General features: G+C 44.0%; 1 protein-coding gene across 5 annotated transcripts in view; it reads right to left on the bottom strand.

Moving 5' to 3' along the window:
* Positions 1–22,392, bottom strand: part of thumpd3 (THUMP domain containing 3) — a 43,603-nt gene that overhangs the window by 9,816 nt on the left and 11,395 nt on the right. For all 5 annotated transcript variants that reach the window (XM_073072510.1, XM_073072516.1, XM_073072513.1 and 2 more), the window contains exons 4-7: positions 13,633–14,145; positions 12,392–12,522; positions 6,596–6,665; positions 57–172 (exon numbers count right to left, since the gene is read on the bottom strand). In XM_073072510.1, the coding sequence (XP_072928611.1) occupies positions 57–172; positions 6,596–6,665; positions 12,392–12,522; positions 13,633–14,145 (830 nt within the window). The remainder of the gene's footprint in view (positions 1–56; positions 173–6,595; positions 6,666–12,391; positions 12,523–13,632; positions 14,146–22,392) is intronic.

Here is a 22,392-nt window from a genome sequence, read left to right as displayed (position 1 = left end):
AAGCCCCTTGGAGAAGCAGAACTCAGTGTCCACCTGGCAGTAGAATTAATTCTTACCTTCCCTTATCAAGTCTCTTCTTCTGTAAGGAATTGATGTTATTAATGGATCTGTTCACAGCCAGTACATTGTTGTCTCCACCAACAAAGTAAGACTGTGTGAATTCCAAAGCTCCCTAGAAAAATGTTCAAATGAGAGACAGGTATCAACAACTAAAGGCACAGCTCAAAACATGTACAAAGTACTTTTTACGTACAGTAATTACAAGAGACCCTTATGGACTACTTGCTACTAAAGGCAAACCTGCTGAAGTTATGAGTGTTAAAGACTACACCCAACCTCACATTTAAAATAGCTCTAAGATTTGTGACAGCTTTAAATATTTAATTGTGGTCATGCTAGGTTGGTGCTGACACTTGCAGGCTGCCCCAGCACATCCTTAGATGTGATGATTGTTAATGCAAACAATACATTTCACTGTATGTTTTTATGTGCATGTTGTAGCGGTGTGCTACACGCAGCGCTAAAATAACGACACGGAGTCGATAAACTGCAGTCAAAGAATAAGTTTATTTCAACTTCACAGTCTTGCTTTAAAGCCTGTCTCCCTCACCAGATACCTCGAGAGGCACGTACTGAAACCCCCTCAGGCTTTCTTCCTTTGTGCCTGCACTCTGGCTAATTGTCAGCCGGTTCGAGTGTGCTAGTAATTGGGTCGCCACATAACCCCCCCCACCCCCAGAACCGGCGATACACCCCCCAATGTCCACAGTCTGGGCCGGGCCCTGTTTGGGAGGGCGGCCTCTGCGCCGCGGTGCCGGAAACTCGACCGGTTGCGCCAAGTCCACATGGGCCGGTTTGAGTCGGTCCACCGTGAAAACCTCCTCTCTCCCCCCAACGTCCAGCACGAAGGTGGACCCGTCGTTTCTGATCACCGTAAACGGCCCCTCGTAGGGCTGTTGCAGCGGTGGCCGATGCCCGCCCTGTCGTACAAACACAAACTTACAGCTCTGCAGGTCTTTGGGTATGCAGGTCGGGTGCTGCCCATGCTGCGAAGTGGGTATGGGGGCCAGGGCACCGAGCCTCTCGCGTAGTCTGCCCAGGACTCCTGCGGGTTCTTCCTCTCGCCCCCTTGGGGCTGGTATGAACTCCCCGGGAACGACCAGGGGTGCGCCGTACACCAACTCGGCCGACGAAGCGCGCAGATCGTCTTTTGGCGCCGTGCGGATGCCGAGTAGGACCCAGAGAAGCTCGTCCGCCCAGTTAGCTCCTCGCAGGCGGGCCATGAGAGCCAACTTCAGGTGACGGTGGAAACGCTCCACCAGTCCGTTCGACTGTGGGTGGTAGGCAGTGGTGTGGTGCAGCTGAGTCCCCAACAGGCTGGCCATCACTGACCACAGGCTGGAGGTGAACTGGGCGCCTCTGTTGGAGGTAATGTGGGCCGGTACACCAAAGCGGGACACCCAGGTGGCGACCAGTGCCCGGGCGCAAGATTCAGAGGTGGTGTCAGTGAGTGGGACCGCCTCCGGCCATCTTGTGAACCGGTCCATGATAGTCAGGAGGTGCCGCGCCCCGCACGACACTGGCAGGGGGCCCACGATATCCACATGAATGTGGTCGAAACGCCGGTGGGTGGGGTGGAACTGCTGCGGTGGGGCCTTGGTGTGTCGCTGCACCTTGGCCGTCTGGCAGTGCATGCACGTTCTGGCCCATTCACGGACCTGCTTGCGGAGTCCGTGCCAAACAAACCTGCTGGAGACCATCCGGACGGTAGTGCGGATGGAGGGGTGCGCCAAGTTATGAACAGAGTCGAAAACACGTCGTCGCCAAGGTGCCGGGACAACAGGACGGGGCTGGCCGGTGGCGACGTCACAGAGTAGGGTCCTCTCACCTGGGCCTACGGGGAGGTCCTGGAGCTGCAAACCGGAGACTGCGGTCCTGTAACTCGGGATCTCCTCATCTGCCTGCTGTGCCTCTGCCAGCGCCTCAAAGTCTACCCCTTGGGAAAGGGCGTGAATGTTAGGGCGAGAGACCACATCCGCCACGACATTGTCCTTACCCAAGACGTGCCGGACGTCTGTCGTGTATTCAGAGATGTATGACAGATGGCGCTGCTGGCGGGACGACCAGGGATCGGACACCTTTGTGAATGTAAAGGTAAGCGGTTTGTGGTCCGTGAACGCGGTGAAGGGCCTACCTTCTAAGAAGTACCTGAAATGCCAGATTGCCAGGTATAGCACCAACAGCTCCCGGTTGAAAGCACTGTATTTGAGCTCGGGTGGCCGCAGGTGTTTGCTGAAAAACGCCAGGGGTTGCCAGCGGCCCGCGATGAGCTGCTCCAGTACCCCACCGACTGCCGTATTAGATGCGTCCACTGTGAGGGCGGTAGGGACGTCCATTCTGGGGTACACTAGCATCGTGGCGTTCGCCAAGGCATCCTTCGTTTGAATGTAAGCGACGGCGGACACCTCGTCCCAGGTAATGTCCTTGCCCGGACCGGACAGCAAGGCGAACAGGGAGCGCATGATCCGGGCAGCTGAAGGGAGGAAGCGGTGGTAGAAATTGACCATACCTACGAATTCCTGAAGGCCTTTGATCGTGGTGGGTCGGGGGAAATGGCGGACCGCATCTACCTTAGCGGGCAGAGGGGTTGCCCCATCTGTGGTAATCCTGTGGCCCAGGAAGTCAATGGTGTCGAGCCCGAACTGGCATTTGGCCAGGTTGATTGTTAGACCGTAGTCACTCAGCCGGGCATAGAGTTGTCGGAGGTGGGACAGATGCTCCTGACGACTGCTGCTGGCTATGAGGATGTCGTCCAAATAGATGAATGCGAAGTCCAGGTCGCGTCCCACCGTGTCCATCCACCGCTGGAACGTCTGTGCTGCATTCTTCAGGCCGAACGGCATGCGGAGGAACTCAAAAAGACCGAACGGGGTGATGAGAGCCGTTTTGGGGACGTCGTCCGGATGCATCGGGATTTGATGGTATCCGCAGATGAGGTCTACCTTGGAGAAGATCCGTGCGCCGTGCAGGTTTGCTGCAAAGTCCTGAATGTGCGGCACAGGGTAGCGGTCCGGTGTTGTAGCCTGGTTCAGCCTGCGGTAGTCGCCGCACGGTCTCCAGCCCCCTGTCGCTTTGGGCACCATGTGCAGGGGGGAGGCCCATGGGCTGTCGAACCGCCAAATGATCCCCAATTCCTCCATCCTCTTGAACTTCTCCTTCGCCAGTCGGAGCTTGTCCGGGGGAAGCCGCCGAGCGCGGGCATGGAGGGGTGGTCCCTGGGTCAGGATGTGGTGCTGTACGCCGTGTCAGGGCATGGCTGCCGCGAACTGCGGTGCCAGAACCGATGGGAAATCCGCCAGGACCCTGGTGAAGTCGTTGTCGGACAGCGTGATGGAGCCGAGGTGAGGGGCTGGCAACTGGGCTGTACCCAGGGAGAACGTCTGAAAGGTCTCGGCGTGAACCAGTCTCTTCCTGGGCAGGTCGACCAGTAGGCTGTGAGCCCGCAAGAAATCCGCACCCAGAAGCGGTTGGGCTACGGCGGCCAGTGTGAAGTCCCACGTAAACTGGCTGGAGTTGAACCGTAGCTGCACCGTACGGGTGCCTTAGGTCCTTATAGTGCTGCCGTTCGCGGCTGGCGGGGGGGACCCGGCGCCCTGCTGCGGGTGTCGTAACTCGTCGGAGGTAAGACGCTGATCACGGCACCGGTGTCGACCAAAAACTGGCGTCCCGACCTGCTGTCCCACACATACAGGAGGCTATCCCGATGGCCAGCCGTCGTAGCCATCAGCGACGGCTGGCCCTGGCGTTTCCCGGGAACTGGCAGGGCGGGCGACAACGGCGGGCTTCTGCGCCCCACCGCTGGTGGTAGAAACACCATTGCTCGTTGGGCTCCACACCCTAGCCTCTGGGTTTAGCGGGCTCTGCAGCCGGGCCTGGACTGGTTCGCTGCTGGGAGCGTGGCCGGGTGATCAGTGAGATGGACGCCCCACTCCCCTTCTTGGCGTTCCACAGCACATCCGCCCGGGTTGCCACCTTCCGGGGGTCGCTGAAATCCGCATCGGACAGCAGCAGGCGTATGCCCTCGGGCAGCTGCTCCAGGAATGCCTGCTCAAACATGAGGCAGGGTGTGTGTCCATCGGCCAGAGACAACATCTCATTCATTAAAGCTGATGGAGGCCTGTCTCCCAAGCCATCCAGGTGCAGTAAACGGGCAGCTCGCTCGCGGCGGGAGAGCCCGAAAGTCCCTATGAGCAGGGCTTTGAATTCCGTGTACTTGCCGTCCGCCGGGGGAGACTGTATGAACTCCGCGACCTGGGCCGCTGTGTCCTGGTCGAGGGAGCTCACCACATAGTAGTAACGGGTGTCCTCTGAGGTTATCTGCCGAACGTGGAATTGGGCTTCTGCTTGCTTAAACCATAGGTGAGGATGTAGCGTCCAGAAGCTTGGCAGTTTCAAGGAAACCGCATTAACAGATGAGGCGTCTGTCATCTCCGGTCCAAAAATGTTTGGACCGTCGGGGTCACCAATTGTAGCGGTGTGCTACACGCAGCGCTAAAATAATGACACGGAGTCGATAAACTGCAGTCAAAGAATAAGTTTATTTCAACTTCACAGTCTTGCTTTAAAGCCTGTCTCCCCCACCAGATACCTCGAGAGGCACGTACTGAAACTCCCTCAGGCTTTCTTCCTTTGTGCCTGCACTCTGGCTAATTGTCAGCCGGTTCGAGTGTGCTAGTAATTGGGTCGCCACAATGTGATCAATAAATCTGAATCTGATTGATAACTGATATTTCCTATTCTATACACATACAACTGTGTGAAAAACAGTGTGTAGGAAAAGGTTGAATGTCTTGTCGTGATGGCCCATGCTATGGAGAACATGCCCAACCAGAATTGTAATCTCATGTTTTAACGTTCCTCAAACTTGTTTCAATTTATTGCTTGTAATTCTCCCTGTTAATAAGAACGAAACGAAATGACAAAATCTCACTCGCCAACATCAGCACTAATGACAGACTAGTGCTAGACACATTTTCACTGTGGGTCTAAACTGGCAGTGGCATCTTCAATTCTACTGCCTACGTGCTATACTCATGAGACCATAAGACACAGGAGTAGAGTTAGGCCATAAGGCCACTGAGTCTACTCCACCATTCTATTGTGGCTGATCTATTATTCCCCTAAACCACATGGACATTTCATGATGTCTGACCTTCCAAAGACCACCCTACTCAACCTGTAACAGGTTAATACTGGCTCAAGGAAAGTAATCTTATTCCAAAGGATAGGAGAAAGCTAAATAAAGCTTTTATTTAATTAAGTTGGTTTAAATATTTCTATATGCGTGCACATGCGTATGTTTTTAATCTTTAACTTTAAAATATTAACAGTATTTTTAACAAGATTTGCTTTTTTAGCAGAGTTCAGGGGATTTTGAATCATGCCAAAAGACATTCCCAACAATGCATAAGTGTGACAGCTTTGATAGCAGGTGAACATGGGATGGGAAAACACTTGGGAAGAATCAGGGAAGTATCTCCAAAAGGGAAGAGATTCTATGCCATTATATTCCTAATCCACCTCCAAGTAAAGGTGATAAGTCTTACTGATTCGCAGATCCAATACCTCAAAGTGGTAATTCCCTAGGGAAATTCTACATTGTTGTAAGATGATTGATTATGGGTGTTATCGTCAGTAAGCCACAGAATTGTTAATGACAGCTGCTGATCTAATTCACATTCTATCATACAAAACAATTGTTGCCTTATCTTTGTATGTAATTTCCATTAGTTAAGCCACAGAAATGAAAATGAGAGAATTCTAGTGTTACAGCTTTGGAACATTGATCCGCTTCCCTCCTCTCTCCTGATATGCAAAATTTCTGCATGTCAAAGAATGTTCTAGCTGAGGTAACCAGATAGATAATGGGCAGGTGAGAATCTTGGCTCATTTATCCTTACTGTGTGGTAAGATCAATTTACCTGTTGTTATCCTATATGAGAACAACTTAGTTGAGATCATGGATGGAACCTAGCCACATTTGCTCTGCAGTATGTGACATGAATGGAACGTGAGGCTATCAAGGTGGGTTGCAAATGACAAAGGTACACAGTGACAAATAATACAGGAGTCTCACTCTGCACAACTCAGACCCAGCCTAATCCAGTGGAGGAGATACAGTACATGGGTTGCTAGCCTACCATACATTAGACATTACTGGATGTTCTAACAGATCCATTTGCAGTACGAGCCCAGTGCAACTAATTTACCACATTCAGTTCTACAGGTACTGCACCATGTGAAGTGTGAAAAGCATGGGGAAAGGGAAATTGTGGTGCTGGAAGGGAGTGAGAATTAGTGATGTGGAAAAAGAGAGAAATAAAAGTAGAAAAATATAGAGAAAAGAGACAAAGAAAATGCTGAGGAGAGAGATGTATAAAGCTGTACATGTACTACATAACACAAGTCAATTCTACAACATGATACAAAGTGAATTAGAAATTGTGCGTGCCAAGATCCCAGGCAGAAGTTACAACAAATGGATCAATGCAGTCAAATCTGTCTGTATCTGACTCATTCATCTCAGTGACTTTACCTCAATTGGGATAGCTCCTGTCCCGCACATTGGATCGACGATGATATCGGTTAACTGAGGACTACAAAGTCTGCAAGGCAAAATTTTAAAAACAAGTTAGCAATAATGAAGACAAAAAAGCCAGCTGCATTTACACTTGCTTGAAGCTTTGTAGTAGAACAGATCTGAAATCTTATTAACACAACTAGAAGAATTCATGGTTAAGTACAACAGCTCTCAGCTGAGTTGCACATGAGGATTGGACGGAGAATGTGGTGTGATGCACTTAGTGGCAACTCCACAGAGCTAGTAGAGTATATCAAGGTGATATAGATGAGGAGGCTTACATCTGTTTTGTCCAAACTACTGGAATACTCATGCAAAATGAACTGATTAAGAAATATGGCACCTTATTTTTAATTCATTTGTAGTAAGGTCTTACTACACTATTCAGAAATTAATGAAAGGCATAAAAGGCAATTGTTTCAACACTCTTAATCCAGGGTGAAATATTTACAGTACTGTTCAGAAGTCTTAGGCACATATATACATATATATAGCTAGGGTGTCTAAGACTTTTGCACAGTACTGTAGTAATTTTATGTATTGCACTGTACTGCTGTTGCAGCTGCAAAAAGCAAATTTCCTGACATACATGAGTGATGATAGACCTGATTCTGATATGGGTCTCTATTGTGGACTGAGAATAGAATTATGGTTGGGAAAAGGGGAAAGGAGAGGGGATTGAGCGGTAAGCACCAGAGAGATATTCTGTAAGTATCAGTAAACCAAGTATTTGGGATCAAAAGACCTTGACTGGTGTCTCAAAGTTGGGTGTGTCTGCACCCATACACCACCTGCCCCTGCCACTCCTTCTCTTCCACCTGTCAGACACCCCTCCCACAGCCCTCCACTCTTGCCATTCCCAACATTCTTTGCTCTTGCCAGATTTACAAACTTGCTGTCAGCTCCATGTTGATAAATCAGTACTGTGCAAAAGTCAGAGGCACCATAGCTATATATATGCCTAAATCTTTTGCACAGCACTGTATATAGGTAAGGATTCATTATTCAGCCAGGGCGGACCCATGGGACGAGTAATAGTCATACAATTAAAATAGATCAAGGAGATAAATTATGGTAAGACCTTTCGCAAGAGGATTGTCAGAAAAAATTAGGCACATTTAAGAGGGATTGTGGTAAAAGACTGATGGACACTACTCAAGCAGCTCGTACACTGATAAGATGAACAGATATAAAATCAGGTTTAGATGCTGCGAACAGGGGACGCTATTTTTTTAGGGTCTCTTTGTCTCTATTCCGTCTGCTCTGATAGCATATCTTTCTACACCTGTCTTTTTAAGTTGTCTTATTCCTTCATGGTTTGTGCAGTACAACTTCATAGTCCATTGAGTAATAACACAATTGTAACCTTTTTAATCCCTGGAAAACTTATAGAAATATCTTCAACATCCTTTATAAAGCATTCACGTCCTTTCATCCATGTACAGCACCCAGAACTGGACATATTGCTCCATCTGATGACAAGCCTGTATTTATTTGATTTGACATAACTTTTGTATTCTATAAATCTGGTTTTATAACCACATCATGTTTTTAACCTCTCCTACACAAAGATTAAAGCAAAAAATATTCTCAGTTCTCTCTACTCTCTAATAATATTCAACTGACAACTATTATATTCTTTTTCTGCGTTCCAACCCCATCATCCAGGGAAATTGGTCTCCTTGTAAGATTATAGCCAACCCATACCTTAGAACAACCCACTACTACATCGTGTACCAACTTCTAATTCTTGAATTGTCTGTCCCGGCTAGATCCCTCAATTTCCTGAAATTAGTGCTAACATTAGCTATGTAAATTCTAGATTATCTGTCTTTGCCTATCTCTAATCTGAACTGATACTAAAATTGTGATGTGACACTCTCCATACGGCCTACTTCATTTCTTGGACTAGATAAAGCAGTGTTCTTCCCTATTGGAGACAGATAAAAGTTAAATAAAATTTTCTTGTACACCCTTCTGAAATTCCTCCCCTCATTTGCTATTAACACTAAGTATGTATTCCTGTCACTGTTAAGGGCTGAATTCACAAGCTTGTAGTCTCAACTTAACTCTCATTATCTATTTTTCTCATATGAACAGCTTGTTCTCATATCTCTGACTAGCATCCCACAGCTTTGCTCATTGAATAGAGAATATGATTTGTCTGTGATCAACTTTCCAGATTACATTAAACTGACTTTCTCAGCTGCAGGAATTCATGTCAACAGTATTTCCTGAAGCTTTCGAAGTTTTTGAATGAAAACTCATTCTAACTGTAGGGTGCAAGCTGTTCTGGAATGAGTGAAATGATATCTCAGTGAAAGCTTTGTAAAACAGTAAAAGTGTGCACAGTGATCCCAGTTCCTCCCAGTGTTAATTATTAACATTCAAGCTATCTACTGCAAGCAGCTAGGCATTTAAATGGAACTCAGCAACTTAATTTCAGGTTTTCTTTATACAGGTTTTATGATGTAAAGGAAATGTCTCTTTCTTGGCAAACTGAGATGTTTGCTACTTTGGGTAGTGTTACATGGAAATTATTAAAAATAATGAGAACCCATTTCTGCCTACGATACTGAGTCATGCAAATATCTTGGTCATTCTTGCATTTGCCTAGCCAGAGAGGGCATCATTTATTTTTATTTTATTTGCGATACAGTGCAGAACAGGCTGCGCTTTCTGCTCAGCCAGCCACGCCACCCAGGAACCCACCTAATTACAGAACAATTTACAACGGGCAACTGATCTATTAACTGGTACGCCTTTGGAACGTGGGAGGAAAACAGCATGCGTGCATTCCCAGGGAGGAATGTACCAGCTACTTACAGATGATGCTGCAATTGAACTCTAAATTCCAACGTCCCAAGCTGCATTAGTGTAGTGCTAACAGCTATGCTACTGTGGCGCCCAATCGTAACCTTGTCCCTCACAGAATGCCTATGTGCACTGATGCTTCGGGAGAGCATAGCTTTAGAAGGAGTAGGCCATCTAACAGCTCGTGTGTGCTTTGTAGTCAACAATATCCTGGCTAATCTCCTTCCTCAATGCCACTTTCTTGCATTAACTCCATTATCTTTCAATTCCTCCATGTGAAAAAAATCAATAGATTTCTGTCCTGAATACAATCACGACTGAGCCTCTGCAGCGTTTTCAGATGCAGTATTCCTCTAGGTAAAGAAATTTTCTCACATATCTCTAGTAAATTTTCACTTTGAAACTGTGACTTACATTTTTTTCAGGAATATTGTCAGTAACTAGTGGAATTCTGCAGGGGTCAGTGTTGGGACTGCAGCTCAAACACGAGAAAATCTACTGAAATTAAGGTTTACAGGAGAAGATAGGTTAAATGAGTGGCAAAGATCTTAAAAATGAAGTCCAATATGTGAAATTTCCTATTTTGGCAGGAAAAAACCAAAAAATATATATATCATCTATATATTGAGAGAATGCAAAGCTCTGAGTTGCAGAAAAATCTGGTTGTCCCAGTGTGTGATTCTCAAAAGGCTGGTATATAGGCACTGTAAGTTATTAGGAAATCTAACAAGGTTATTGTTCAGTACTGGGGTAAATCAGTTACCGGTATATTGAACCATTGTTGAGACCACATCTGGAATAATATGTACTGAGTTAAATCAGTTATATTGAACCATTGTTGAGACCACATCTGGAATATTATGTACTGAGTTTGCTCTGCCAGTCATCATGGCTGATTTAAAAAGAGCAAACTCAATGGGTCAAATGGCCCAATCCTGCTCCTCTATCTTAACATTATGGTCTTATTATTACACTCACTGCAATCAAGGGAAAATACAAATTTGACATTCCTGTCAAGCCAGGAAGAAATCTATATGCCTCAATGAGATCACCTCTCTATATTCTTAACTAGAGAGATATGAGGTCTGATCATTTCTCCTCATATGATCCAAGAAATCAACCTAGTGAAATTTTGGTGTACTCCCTCAATTGCAAACACAGGCTGTGCACCGATTATTCAAAATTCCAAATCCAAAAACCTCCAAAATCTAAAATTTTTTGAACGCATACATGACGTTACAAACAGAAAATTCCACGAGGCACTGGGAATGCTCCCAGGTGATGTGCAAGTCAGTCACCACAGACAGTTCTGAGAAGTGACCTCACATATGTAATGAGCTAAAATATGAAATATTTTCATTTCATATGTAATGAAAATTAGAAAAATACTGCATTAGCGAAAAGTGAAGATCTCAATTTTGTACTGAAAGAGTGTACTTGTCAGCATTGGAGTGAAAATATGCCACTTAATGGTACGCTGATCATGAACCAAAGATCAATCATAATGAAATGAAAATTGAAGGTAATTGAATACGTTCTCCCCATGGAATGTGTGGGATTTTTCTGGATGCCCTGGTGTCCTCACTCAGTCCAAAGACATACTGGTTGTAGGTTAAATGGTCATTGCAAATTGTTCCATGATTAGGCTGGGGATAAATCGAGGCTTGCTCTGCAGCACAGCTTGGGCTGGAAGGGCCTACTCCACATTGTATCTCTAAATAAAAATAAATAAATGTATATATATTCAACAGGCTGGTTGCAGACATCTAAGAAAACGGCATGCCATTAAATTTTTAAAGATTTGTGGTGAGAAAGCATCTGCTGATCACAAAGCAGCAAAGAAATTCATTGATGAGTTTGCCAAGATCATTGCTGTTGAAAATCTAACACATTGAATGGCTGCATCAGTACATACTGTATGTGTGATGAACAAGTGTAAGACAAGGACTGCTTACCGGTAGTGCATAAAATCAGTCAGGAATGATGGCGATGCCAAACAACCAATGACTGTCCATCTGGCTGAGGTAGTAGTAGTAATGGTTCAACATCCATATTATAGTTTCATGTACAAACCTACTTAAAATATTATATAAAGCAACCCACCCTTCCTATCATAGCTACTATGGAATGGGTAGCTGTTGAAATTGATGGCAGATACGAAACCAAATGCAGCGCAGGAACCTGGTAACAGACACGGTCGGGGTGGACATTCAACTCTAACAGTCTATGGAGGACCCAGCTCCATCACATCAGACTGTGCTCTGACTGTGGACTGTTCACTCTGTGAGCTTAATGCCAGCTGTATATCAACTGTATATATAATGTAAATGAATTTTGTGTTTAGTCATGGGTCATGTCCCCAACAAAACTCACTGTGTACATGCAAATATCCCAAAATCCAAAACACTTCTGGGCCCAAGCATTTCAGATACGGGGTGTTCAACCTGTATATTCTTTCTTAGGGAGGCCAGAATATTAATATTCCAGATGTGGTTTCACTGATGGCGCTATATAACTGATAAATAAATCAGTATCTTGAAACACGAAAGTTCCGAAAGTGGCATGACAAATGTTGAGATGTTTTCATTAGTGGAACAGTCTGAAATGAGGGGGAGACAGCTTCAAGGGGTCAGTCACATAAAAGCACAGTATGTAGAGATGTCTTCATGCAGAAGGCAGTGAACATCAGCAATTCGCTTCCCTGGAGTTGGAAGTACTTACACTGGAAGTGTTCTTGGGGGAAAAGAAACATCAGGGGTTTGAGGGTTATGGGGATCTGGCACAGAGGAGGCCTGAGGCAGATCAACTATTATATAATGAATGGCAGAGAAGACATGAGAGACCTGTTCTGCTAATTTTTTGTGACTTCTATCCAATGCATTTCAAATTCGGATGTCCAAATGTTTGGATAAACAAAACCAATAAAGTAATTCCTACCTTAGCATCCCATAGGCCAGAGTAGATCGCAGAGTTGTAGGCCCAAAGTGGACTATGTTTCGCCTGTGCAGGCTTTCCTCTGTAAGAGCTATACCAATCACTACTTCATTATCATGAATATTGAGTAGGATCTGCAAATATGTGTGAATGGGTAGAGGGGCACAAAAACAAGATGATTATTGATGGCAGCACAATAGTGTCATTTTCTTCCCACAGGTAACAAAATACTTCACAGCATTACTATGGATACTTTCCAGCAAAGTAAATGATATCATCCAAACCAACAACCACCTGCTGTACTGAGAAATCCTCCCTGTGTGCCATCTGCCTAGAGCACTTCCGTACTGTGTACAAAATACAAAATTTAACACATCATCTGTAGACAGACTTAGATCAACATTGGGCAATAACTTAGTGCTATGTGATAAGGTATGATTTTTCAATTACACTTTACTTAGAACAAGACTGTAATGATCATATGTTTTAGGACATAAACAATATGAAATGATTGAAGGCAATTTGACCATTTATTCCTTCAACAAATTCAAATGCTTCCTGTTCATGATTGAAACTGTGATCATATCACTTAATGGTACTAAAATTCAATGATCTTAATAGTTCATAATGTCTCCATTTCAGTATTTATCCTTTAGCCTGCTAAGCTTCTGAGAGACATTCTCCTTAACCACACACAAAACCACTATACACAGAACCACTACATGCTAACACACTCGTTTTCAAAAATAAGAGTTAAACAGCTTCAACTGTATTACTTCATTTTAATAATCTGAAATAAAATAAAGCTTTTGCTTTTAATTACTTCCTCAGGTTGGGGCATGATAAAAGGAAAAAAACTCAGGGTGGGGACTTCTGTACAAACCTATTAAGACTACTTAAAATCTGAAATTAAAAAAAACAGAAAATGCTAAGAATACTCAATAGGTAAAGCAGCTGCTATGGAGAGAAAAACAGTTAATATTTCAGGTTGAAGACCCTTCGCCAGAACTAGAAATCACTGTGAATAATGTTGCAGCTGGGAATACGTTTTAGGTGTGTGCAGAAGTCAAGGCTTTGAGCTGGCTGTAAGACTGCCACAGTACTCATCAGGAGTGTGTGCCTGTAAGAAACGCCGACTGATTATGTACACAGTGGTGGAAGGCTATTTATGGCAGTTGACAACTTCAAAAGAGCAAAGAAGAAAAGGGGTAGGAGGATGCAGAGACACACTCTATATCGAGTACCTCTATATCGAATTTGGTCATATCTGCCTTCCACTTGAATAGATCCTGCACAGCACCACCAAACTCTCTAGCTGCCTCCATTGAGGTAAAGTTATGCTTCTCCCCAGCTCTATTGCAGGTAACTCTAAATTTGAGTAGCTCGCAGCCCTTCCCTTCATTTTCATTTTTGCCATTCAGATGTCCCTCATGTGGAACCTGATCAGCAGGCACATCATTGAAGATCATGGTGGCCTCCTTGATTTCAGAGAGTTGATCGCCATTTGGCCCAGATTCAGAGACAGGTAACGCTGTGCCATTGTGCAGCTGATCTCCAGAAGCTAAATGGGGACAAATCACAGGTGCATTATTTTGGTTAATTTCATGTGATGTTTCAGAAGCCGGGCTGCTTCCTTGATTGGCTTTCCTGCGCTGTAACTTCCTCTTCTTCAGACTGTTGTTGAGCTCCCACACTTCAAGGGGAACTGTCCAGGGGAGTTCACCAGCCAAATGCCTGAAGTCTTCCAGTATACTATCCTGTTAAAGAAACAAAAGAGACAAGCAAAAAAAAGTGATAATTCTGGTGTGACAGAGATGGGATGCATTGTTTGAGGTGGAATCTTTCAAAGAGATATTAAATCACAGCACTATCTGCCTTCCCAAATAGATGTAAAAGAATCAAGGGATACCCCTTCAATGAGGACTCCCCTATTCTTTAGCATTGTAACTAGTATTAACTCATTTTTCATCTGCTGTATGAGGGAATTAATGTCTTCTTATCAACTATCATATTTCCTATAGGAGTGACAATAGTTCTGAGGTACTGAATGAGCACTGTGGTGCTTTGGAATGTGTCTTATAGAGCAAACTAATGCAATATTGGCCCTTCTCAACAGGTCAGAATAAAAAAGGTTGCAGGTTATGTTCTCGCTCTCTGAAATTGGGATATTATAGTCTACTTAGAGCACTCATCTCAAATATTATATATTCTTCAAAATTACAGCAAAGTCATTCAATGTAAAGGCAGAAAATCCTTCCTTACACATAGTGGGAATTAGTAAGTCCCTCTACAAAATATCTGTTAATAATTGAATTTTTCAACATCAAGATTGAAATGCTTTTATTAGAAAACGGTTATGCAACCAAGTCAGGTGAACAGTGTTGTTACAGATCAACTGCAATGTTAGTGAATTAACACTAGAGTACTAGAAAAGACTCAGGGAATAAATGACATACAGCTACTCTTGTTCTTATTTTCTTTCCCTTGTTTCCAAGATTTTTCCCCTTTATCTTTCTGCAGACATACAGTCAGTGGCCACTCTATTAGGTGTGGCTGTATACCTGCTTGTTAATGAAAATATCTATCAGTCAATCATGTGGCAGCAATTCAATACATAAAAGCATGCAGACTTGATCAAGTTGTTGCTCAGACCAAACATCAGAATGGGGAAGTACAGTAATGTGATCTAAGTGACTTTGACAGTGGATTGATAGTTAGTGGCAGACGGGGTAGTTGAGTATCTCAAACTGCTCATCTCCCTGGGATTTTCACATTTAACAGTTTACAGAGAATGGTGCAAAAACAAAAAATAAATCCAGTGAGTGGCAGTTCTGTGGGTGAGAATGTCTTGTTAATATGAAAGGTCAAAGTGAATGACCAGACTAGTTGAAACTGACTGAAAGGAGACAGTAACTCAAATAACCACTTGTTACAAGAGTTGCGTGCAGAAGAACACCTTTGAATGCACAACACACTGAACCTTTAAGTGGATGGGCTACAGCTGCAGAAGACCTTAAGACTCAGGAGCAGAATTAGGCCATCTGGCCCATCGAGTCTGCTCTGCCATTCATTCGTGGCTGATCTTTTTTTCTATCTCCTCCTCAACCTCAGTTCCCAGCCTTCTCCCCGTAACCTTTGATGCCATGTCCAATGAAGAACCTATCAATCTCTGCCTTAAATACAACCAACGACCTGGCCCTGACAGCTATATGTGGCAACAAATTTCACAAAGTTACCACCCTTTGGCTAAAGAAATTTCTCCACATCTCTGTTTTGAAAGGGTGCCCCTCTATCCCGAGGCTGTGCCTCTTGTCCTAGACTCTCCCACCATGGAAAACATCTTTTCCACATCTACTCTGTCTAGGCCTTTCAACATTCGAAAGGTTTCAATGAGATCCCCCTCATCCTTTTGAATTCCAGTAAATACAGACCCAGAGGCATCAAACGTTCCTCGTATGATAACCCTTTCATTCCTGGAATCATCCTTGTGAACCTCCTCTAGACCCTCTCCAAGGCAAGCACACCTTTTCTAAGTAGACCATGGACATACACTCAATAGCCACTTTATTAGGTACAGCAGATACCTAATAAAGCGTCCTGACTCCCCATTCTGAGTTGAACCAGTCAGGGCAAAGGTCAGCCAAAATCATTGCTTTTAGCACCTGGGGTTGAATAGGAGTCAGAGTTCCTGCTAGTGATCAAAGCTCAGAGACTTCTGAAGAACAATGCTCAAATTGCTTCAATGCTGTCCCCTAGTTTATATGTAGCAAGTGCTAAGGTAAGGAAATGAGATTAACATAGTGTGTCAAACTGAGTCAAAACATTTGTGATGAGACTCCAGTGACAAAGGTAAGAAAACAGATGATCTATCCCAAAAAACCAAAAAACCTACAGAAGTAGCACAATAGACTGAAAATGCAATCCAAACAGAGTTACATGGACTTTAAATCTCAAGTTGATGGTATCCAACAACATCAACAGCTGTACTTATACATTTGGTTTTTATTAAGAACTCTGCTCCATCATCAAGGCAGCAATACCAGACAAAATTTAACACTGACACATTAAAAGAGCTATCAGGCAGTTGACCGAAAACTTGGTGAGAATAGATATTAATACCTTAAGAGGAACAACAGGAAAAGACATGAAGATTTAGATTCAAAGATTCAAATTATATTTATTATCAAAGAATGTATAAATTATACATCCTTAAGATTTGTTTGCTCACAGGTAGTCACAAAGCAATAAATCCGAAAGAGCCCAATTAAGGGGAAAAAAGAATAAAAATAAAAAAGATCAAACCCCAATGAGCAAGAGAGAAAAAAATATGAATCATGTAAACAATTGAAGCAAACAACAACATGCCGAACCAAAATTGAGTCCTCTAATCTGAACCCTGGAGTAGGCAAAGCCTCCCATGTTAGCGGACACAGAGCACAGCAGCTGGGGCAGTCTTCATTGCTCCAGAGCCATGGAGACAGGAGTGACCATAATGGAGAGTGAGCAAAATCAGCTTTTGTCTCCTATCTGGGCTGGCATTTAAATAGTCTAAATAGCAGATTGTACCTCGCACTAGGACCCAGCTGCAGTGAAGGGCTCCAGGCCTAGACCACGTTAACCAGCGACTTGTTGCAGGCCTAGATTTCACCACCCTGTCCGAAGCCACTCTCAAACTCTTCAAATCAGCTCGGTGCCCAGAGTGATACAACCTCACGCCTGGGCCAGTTGTATGGGCATTGAATCTCCTCTTCCCATGCTCCGATTTCTCCTGTTGGCATCCAGAGCAATCCAACCTCGCACCCAAGCCAATTGTACAGGCATCAAACTCCATCTGCAACACACCATCTTGGCTTGTCCCCAAAACTCACCTCACCATCACTCGGCCCTTCACTGTTTACAGCGATCATTTAACACAATTTACCTCAGAAAGGGTATTTTTAGCGATGTTTTTAGTTAGATTTATTAATTGTTAACTGCGTTCAGTAGTGCCACCTTAACCAGATTTCCAAAGTTTAGGGCATCTGCAACTAAAGGCAGGACCAATACTAAAGTAATTAAATACAAGGGTGATCAAGAGAAAATAAATGAAGTGTTGCAGAACTGGAGGCAAAAACAGGTTGAAGGAGGCCAGTTATGAAGGCATCCAAAAACAAAGATGGGGAGTAAAAGTGAGACACTGTTTAACCAGAACTAACAAGTGTAAAAGCAAACACATGGGCATGGATGGTGAGCCTGGTGTGAGATGGAACCCATGAGATGCAAGTCAAGGTTTACAAGGTGAGAATTAGGATTCCTGCAGCAGAGATGGACTCGTTTGCAGAGAGCAGAACATGGAAATCCAGCTCGGAATGCAAAGGAGGAGTCAAGTGTAGAGTTAACAAGAGGTCTATGAGTATTTCAATAGCCATAGAGATCTAGAGCCCTTTGGAAGAACTCATCAATGTCTACCTGACCTAATCCCATCTGGCCCACGTCCCTCTAAACATTTACCTGTCCAAATGTCTTTTTAATCTTATAATTGTAGCTGGCTCTATCACTTCTTCTGGTAGATCATTCCATATACCAGTAGCAAACTTGTCCTTCAGATTCCCCTTAATTTTTTTCACCTTAAATCTATGCCCTCTAGTTTTAGACTTCCCTACCCTGAGAAAAATAAAGACCGCTACCATCCATCTTCTCCATATCCCTCATGATTTTATACATGTCTATTATGTCACCATTCAGCATCCATCACTCTAGGGAAAACAGTCTCAGTTTATCCAGTCTCTCCTTATAACTAAAGCCCTCCAGTCCTGGCAAAATCCATGTGAATCATTTTGCACCTTCTCTAGCTTAATGGCATCCTTCCCAAAGCAAGGCGACCAGAACATGATACTTCAAGTGTGATTGCATTAACATCTTCGATATTAAAGGATGCTGAAACAGAAGCAGAGTCTGCTGATGCCATGGAGATGGAGATGAACAGTTTTAATGAATGGGTGTCTGTATGATGGATAATAAGAGAATGGCAAAGTGAAAGAGTCTGATAACTTGAGTTTGACTGAAGAAACAGGGTGTGTAGATAATAGCTCAGCATCAAATAGAGAAAAAACAATTCTAAAATACCATAATATCAAATTTAACCAAGTGTTAAACAAAATAAATGAATTGGAACAATGGTACATGACATTTTGGAAAAGGAGGCAGAAAAATGTAGGGAGCTCCAATCCTTGAGGATAATATTAGGCCACAAATCAGTAATGGGCCTAGCTCAACAGATTGGAAACTGAAGTCAGAATCGGTTTAAATAAAAAAATGGGCAAAGAGCATTGTTGGTCTATTAGTGGTTACATAGCTTAGCAGAAAATCGGTATAGAAGGAATGGACTTTTAATAAGGATGGTTTAAGAATCGTAGGGGACTTTAAATTTTACATGGTCTAGAAAAGTCAAATCAGCAAATACAGACATGGACAGGTTCATTTAATACATTCAGATTCTATTTAGAAAGATTAATGGAAAAGTGAACCATTCACAATCAACTACAAAAGGACAGTGTTAGATTTAATGAAAACTCTTGAAAAGTTTATTAATATCACTGAAGACTGGATACATGTAAAAACATCTAAGAATGACTTAGCATTGATAGGGAACAAGTAAAAAAATCAAGATTCAAAATTGTTCACTCTCATTCTTCAATACAGGAGTGTAAAGGAGAACAAAATTATTGTTAATCTGGATCCAATGTAGCATAAAAAAACACAGTAAGCATAAAGAACACAATTAAAACAGAATAAGTATACAAGCAATCTTATAAATCACAACGTACAAGTAACTGTTTGACTGTGACCATATATACATAGACTAATTGTATGTACAGTACATACATTAAGTGACACTAGGTGCAGGAGTATCTGTACTTAACGTGACTCTGACAGGAAATGTTAAAATGATAAAATGACTATTGGCAAGAGGAACTCTTCTGGGCAGCAGCAGGGCATATGAAAACACAGTAAGACAGTGACTGTATCAGTGTGGGTATGTGGTGTGGAACGTAAGCGTAAAGTGGCAGCACATGGGGGGGTGGTTAGGGTGCTGAGTGGTTGATGTGTATGTAGTGGTGTGGTAATGGATAGAGGTGTTGATCAGCCTGAGTCTAGTGCTAGCATGGATGATACGTAGCCTCTTCCCTGATGGGAGTGGGACAGACAGTCTATAAGCAAGGTATCTATACCATAAAATAACAAACAACAAACTGCCATAATCAGCAACAAAATACCTATGTCTAAAACTGATGAAAGAACTTGTGCAAGTCTGCAAAAAGGAAAAGGGCGTCTACGTAAAATCAACTGTTTTGTGTCTATCTTTGCAGTAGAAGGTTCTAAAGGCAAACTAGGTAAACAGAAGGCAAAAGAGATTGAGGAATTTAGACACAGTGTCGTACCACGTGGAAACAAACTTATTCATGCCATCAGAGTTGCTCAGTAAGTCAGTCGTACCTGCCTGTGTTTGGCCTTTGGCTCTCTAAACCTTATCCTAGACAGTTTTTAAATGTTGTTTATGTGCTCACCTCAACCACCATTTCAGGCTGCTCATTTGAAATATGCATCAGTATTTGCATAAAGAAGCTGCCCTGATGTTCTTTTAAACCTCTCACCTCTGATCTTAAGCTTATGCCCTCTTGACCTGCACCCTGGGAAAGACAATGTGTTCCTACCCTGTCTATGCCCTCAGATTCTTATATACCTCTGAAACTTCTACATTACAGAGAATAAAGTGCTGGTCAACACAACCTCTCTTTGTTACTCAGGCCCCTAATTCCAAGCAACATTCTGCTAAAACTTTTCTGCATTCTTTCTCGTTTAGGAACTATAACTGAATGGCCAAAACTGTACACAATACTCCAAGTGCAACCACACCAACATCTTAAATAACTTCAACATTACTTACCAGGTCATATACTCAATGCCCTGACTGATGAAGGTCAGTTTTTTTCACCATCTTATTTACTTGAGATGTCACTTTCGTCAAACTATGCACTTGCACTCCTAGGGCCCATGTTGCATTCCACTCCCCAGAGCCTTACCATTCACTGTACAAGTCCTACCTGGCTTGATCTCCCAAAATATAATACCTCATATTTATCTGGGTTGAAAGCAATTTGCCAATCCTTAGACCACAAACCTAGCTGATCAAGATCCCCCTCTAATTTTTCATAATCTTCCACACTATGAACAATACTATCTATTCACAAACTTACTAAGTAGGCCTTGTATATTCACATCCAGATTGTTTATGTAACTTACAAATAATCCCAAACTCAACCCTAGTGGCAGATCAGTACACAGGCATCCAGTATGAGAATCAATTCTTAAACCATCACCCTCTGCTTCCTAGCACTGAGCCAATTGCAAATCCAATCAGCTATCTCACCCCGGATCCCATGGGATTCAGCCTTCCAGACCCCTTGCCATGAAGGACCTCCTCAAAGGCCTTACTGCACTGCATCTACTGCCCTATCCTCACCTACCCTTTAGGTTACCTTCTCAAGGAACTCATGAGATTTGTTAGACACTGCTTCCCATGCACAAAGCCGTCCTGAATCAAACTCTATCTCTCCAAAAGTTGGTAGATCCTGTCCCTCAGAAACCCCTCCAGCAATTTACCCATCACTGATACCAGACTCACTGTCCTGTATAGTTTTCTGGATTGTTTTTGCTACCTATTTTAAACACTGGTACATTAGCCACTCTCCCGTGGTCCGAAACCTCACCTGTGGCCAGAGTTAAAGCAAAAATCTCTGTCAGGGCCTCCACAATTGCACCTCCAGCTTTCAACAAGGTCTGGGAATGTAGCAGACCAGGCCCTGGAGATTTATTAATCTTAGTGCACTTTTTGCCTTCTTTACGCCCTGCTAAACACAGCACATAATGATGATGACACTCTGTTGATCCATGTGTGGTCCGAGACACTTCCAGTCATTACCCTCACTTCCTCAGCTTTTATAGGAAGAAGCGCTGTCAACGTTTTGACCGAGACCCTTTGTCAGGACTAACTGAAAGGAGAGATAGTAAGAGATTTGAAAGTAGTGGGGGGAGGGGGAAATGCGAAATGATAGGAGAAGACCGGAGGGGGTGGGGTGAAGCTGAGAGCCAGAAAGGTGATTGGCAAAAGGGATACAGAGCTGGAGAAGGGAAAAGATCATGGGACGGGAGGCCTAGGGAGAAAGAAAGGGGGAGGGGAGCACCAGAGGGAGATGGAGAACAGGCAAAGTGATGGGCAGAAAGAGAGAAAAAAAAGGAGGGGGGAAAAACTAAATATATCAGGAATTTGGATTCATTTTGACAGTAGAGGAGGCCATGGATAGACATATCAGAATGGGAATGGGACATGGAATTAAAATGTGTGGCCACTGGGAGATCCTGCTTTCTCTGGCGGACAGAGCGTAGGTGTTCAGTGAAACGGTCTCCCACGCAGGTCTCACCAATATATAAAAGGCCACACCGGGAGCACCGGACGCAGTATACCACACCAGCCGACTCACAGGTGAAGTGTCGCCTCACCTGGAAGGACTGTCTGGGGCCCTAAATGGTGAGGGAGGAGGTGTAAGGGCAGGTGTAGCACTTGTTCCGCTTGCAAGGATAAGTGCCAGGAGGGAGATCGGTGGGAAGGGATAGGGGGGATGAATGTACAAGGGAGTTGCGTAGGGAGCGATCCCTGCGGAAAGCAGAGAGAGGGGGTGAGGGAAAGATGTGCTTGGTAGTGGGATCCCGCTGGAGGTGGCGGAAGTTACGGAAAATTATACGTTGGACCCGGAGGCTGGTGGGGTGGTAAGTGAGGACCAGGGGAACCCTATCCTGAGTGGGGTGGTGGGCGGATGGGGTGAGGGCAGATGTGTGGGAAATGGGAGAGATGCGTTTGAGAGCAGAGTTGATGGTGGAAGAAGGGAAGCCCCTTTGTTTAAAAAAGGAAGACATCTCCTTCGTCCTGGAATGAAAAGCCTCATCCTGAGAGCAGATGTGGTGGA

This window comes from Hemitrygon akajei, chromosome 19 (assembly GCF_048418815.1).
Source record: "Hemitrygon akajei chromosome 19, sHemAka1.3, whole genome shotgun sequence".
In the NCBI taxonomy this organism is placed as follows: domain Eukaryota; kingdom Metazoa; phylum Chordata; class Chondrichthyes; order Myliobatiformes; family Dasyatidae; genus Hemitrygon; species Hemitrygon akajei.
The sequence above is the reverse complement of the archived record's forward strand: the minus strand, read 5'-3'. Positions and strand labels throughout refer to the sequence as shown.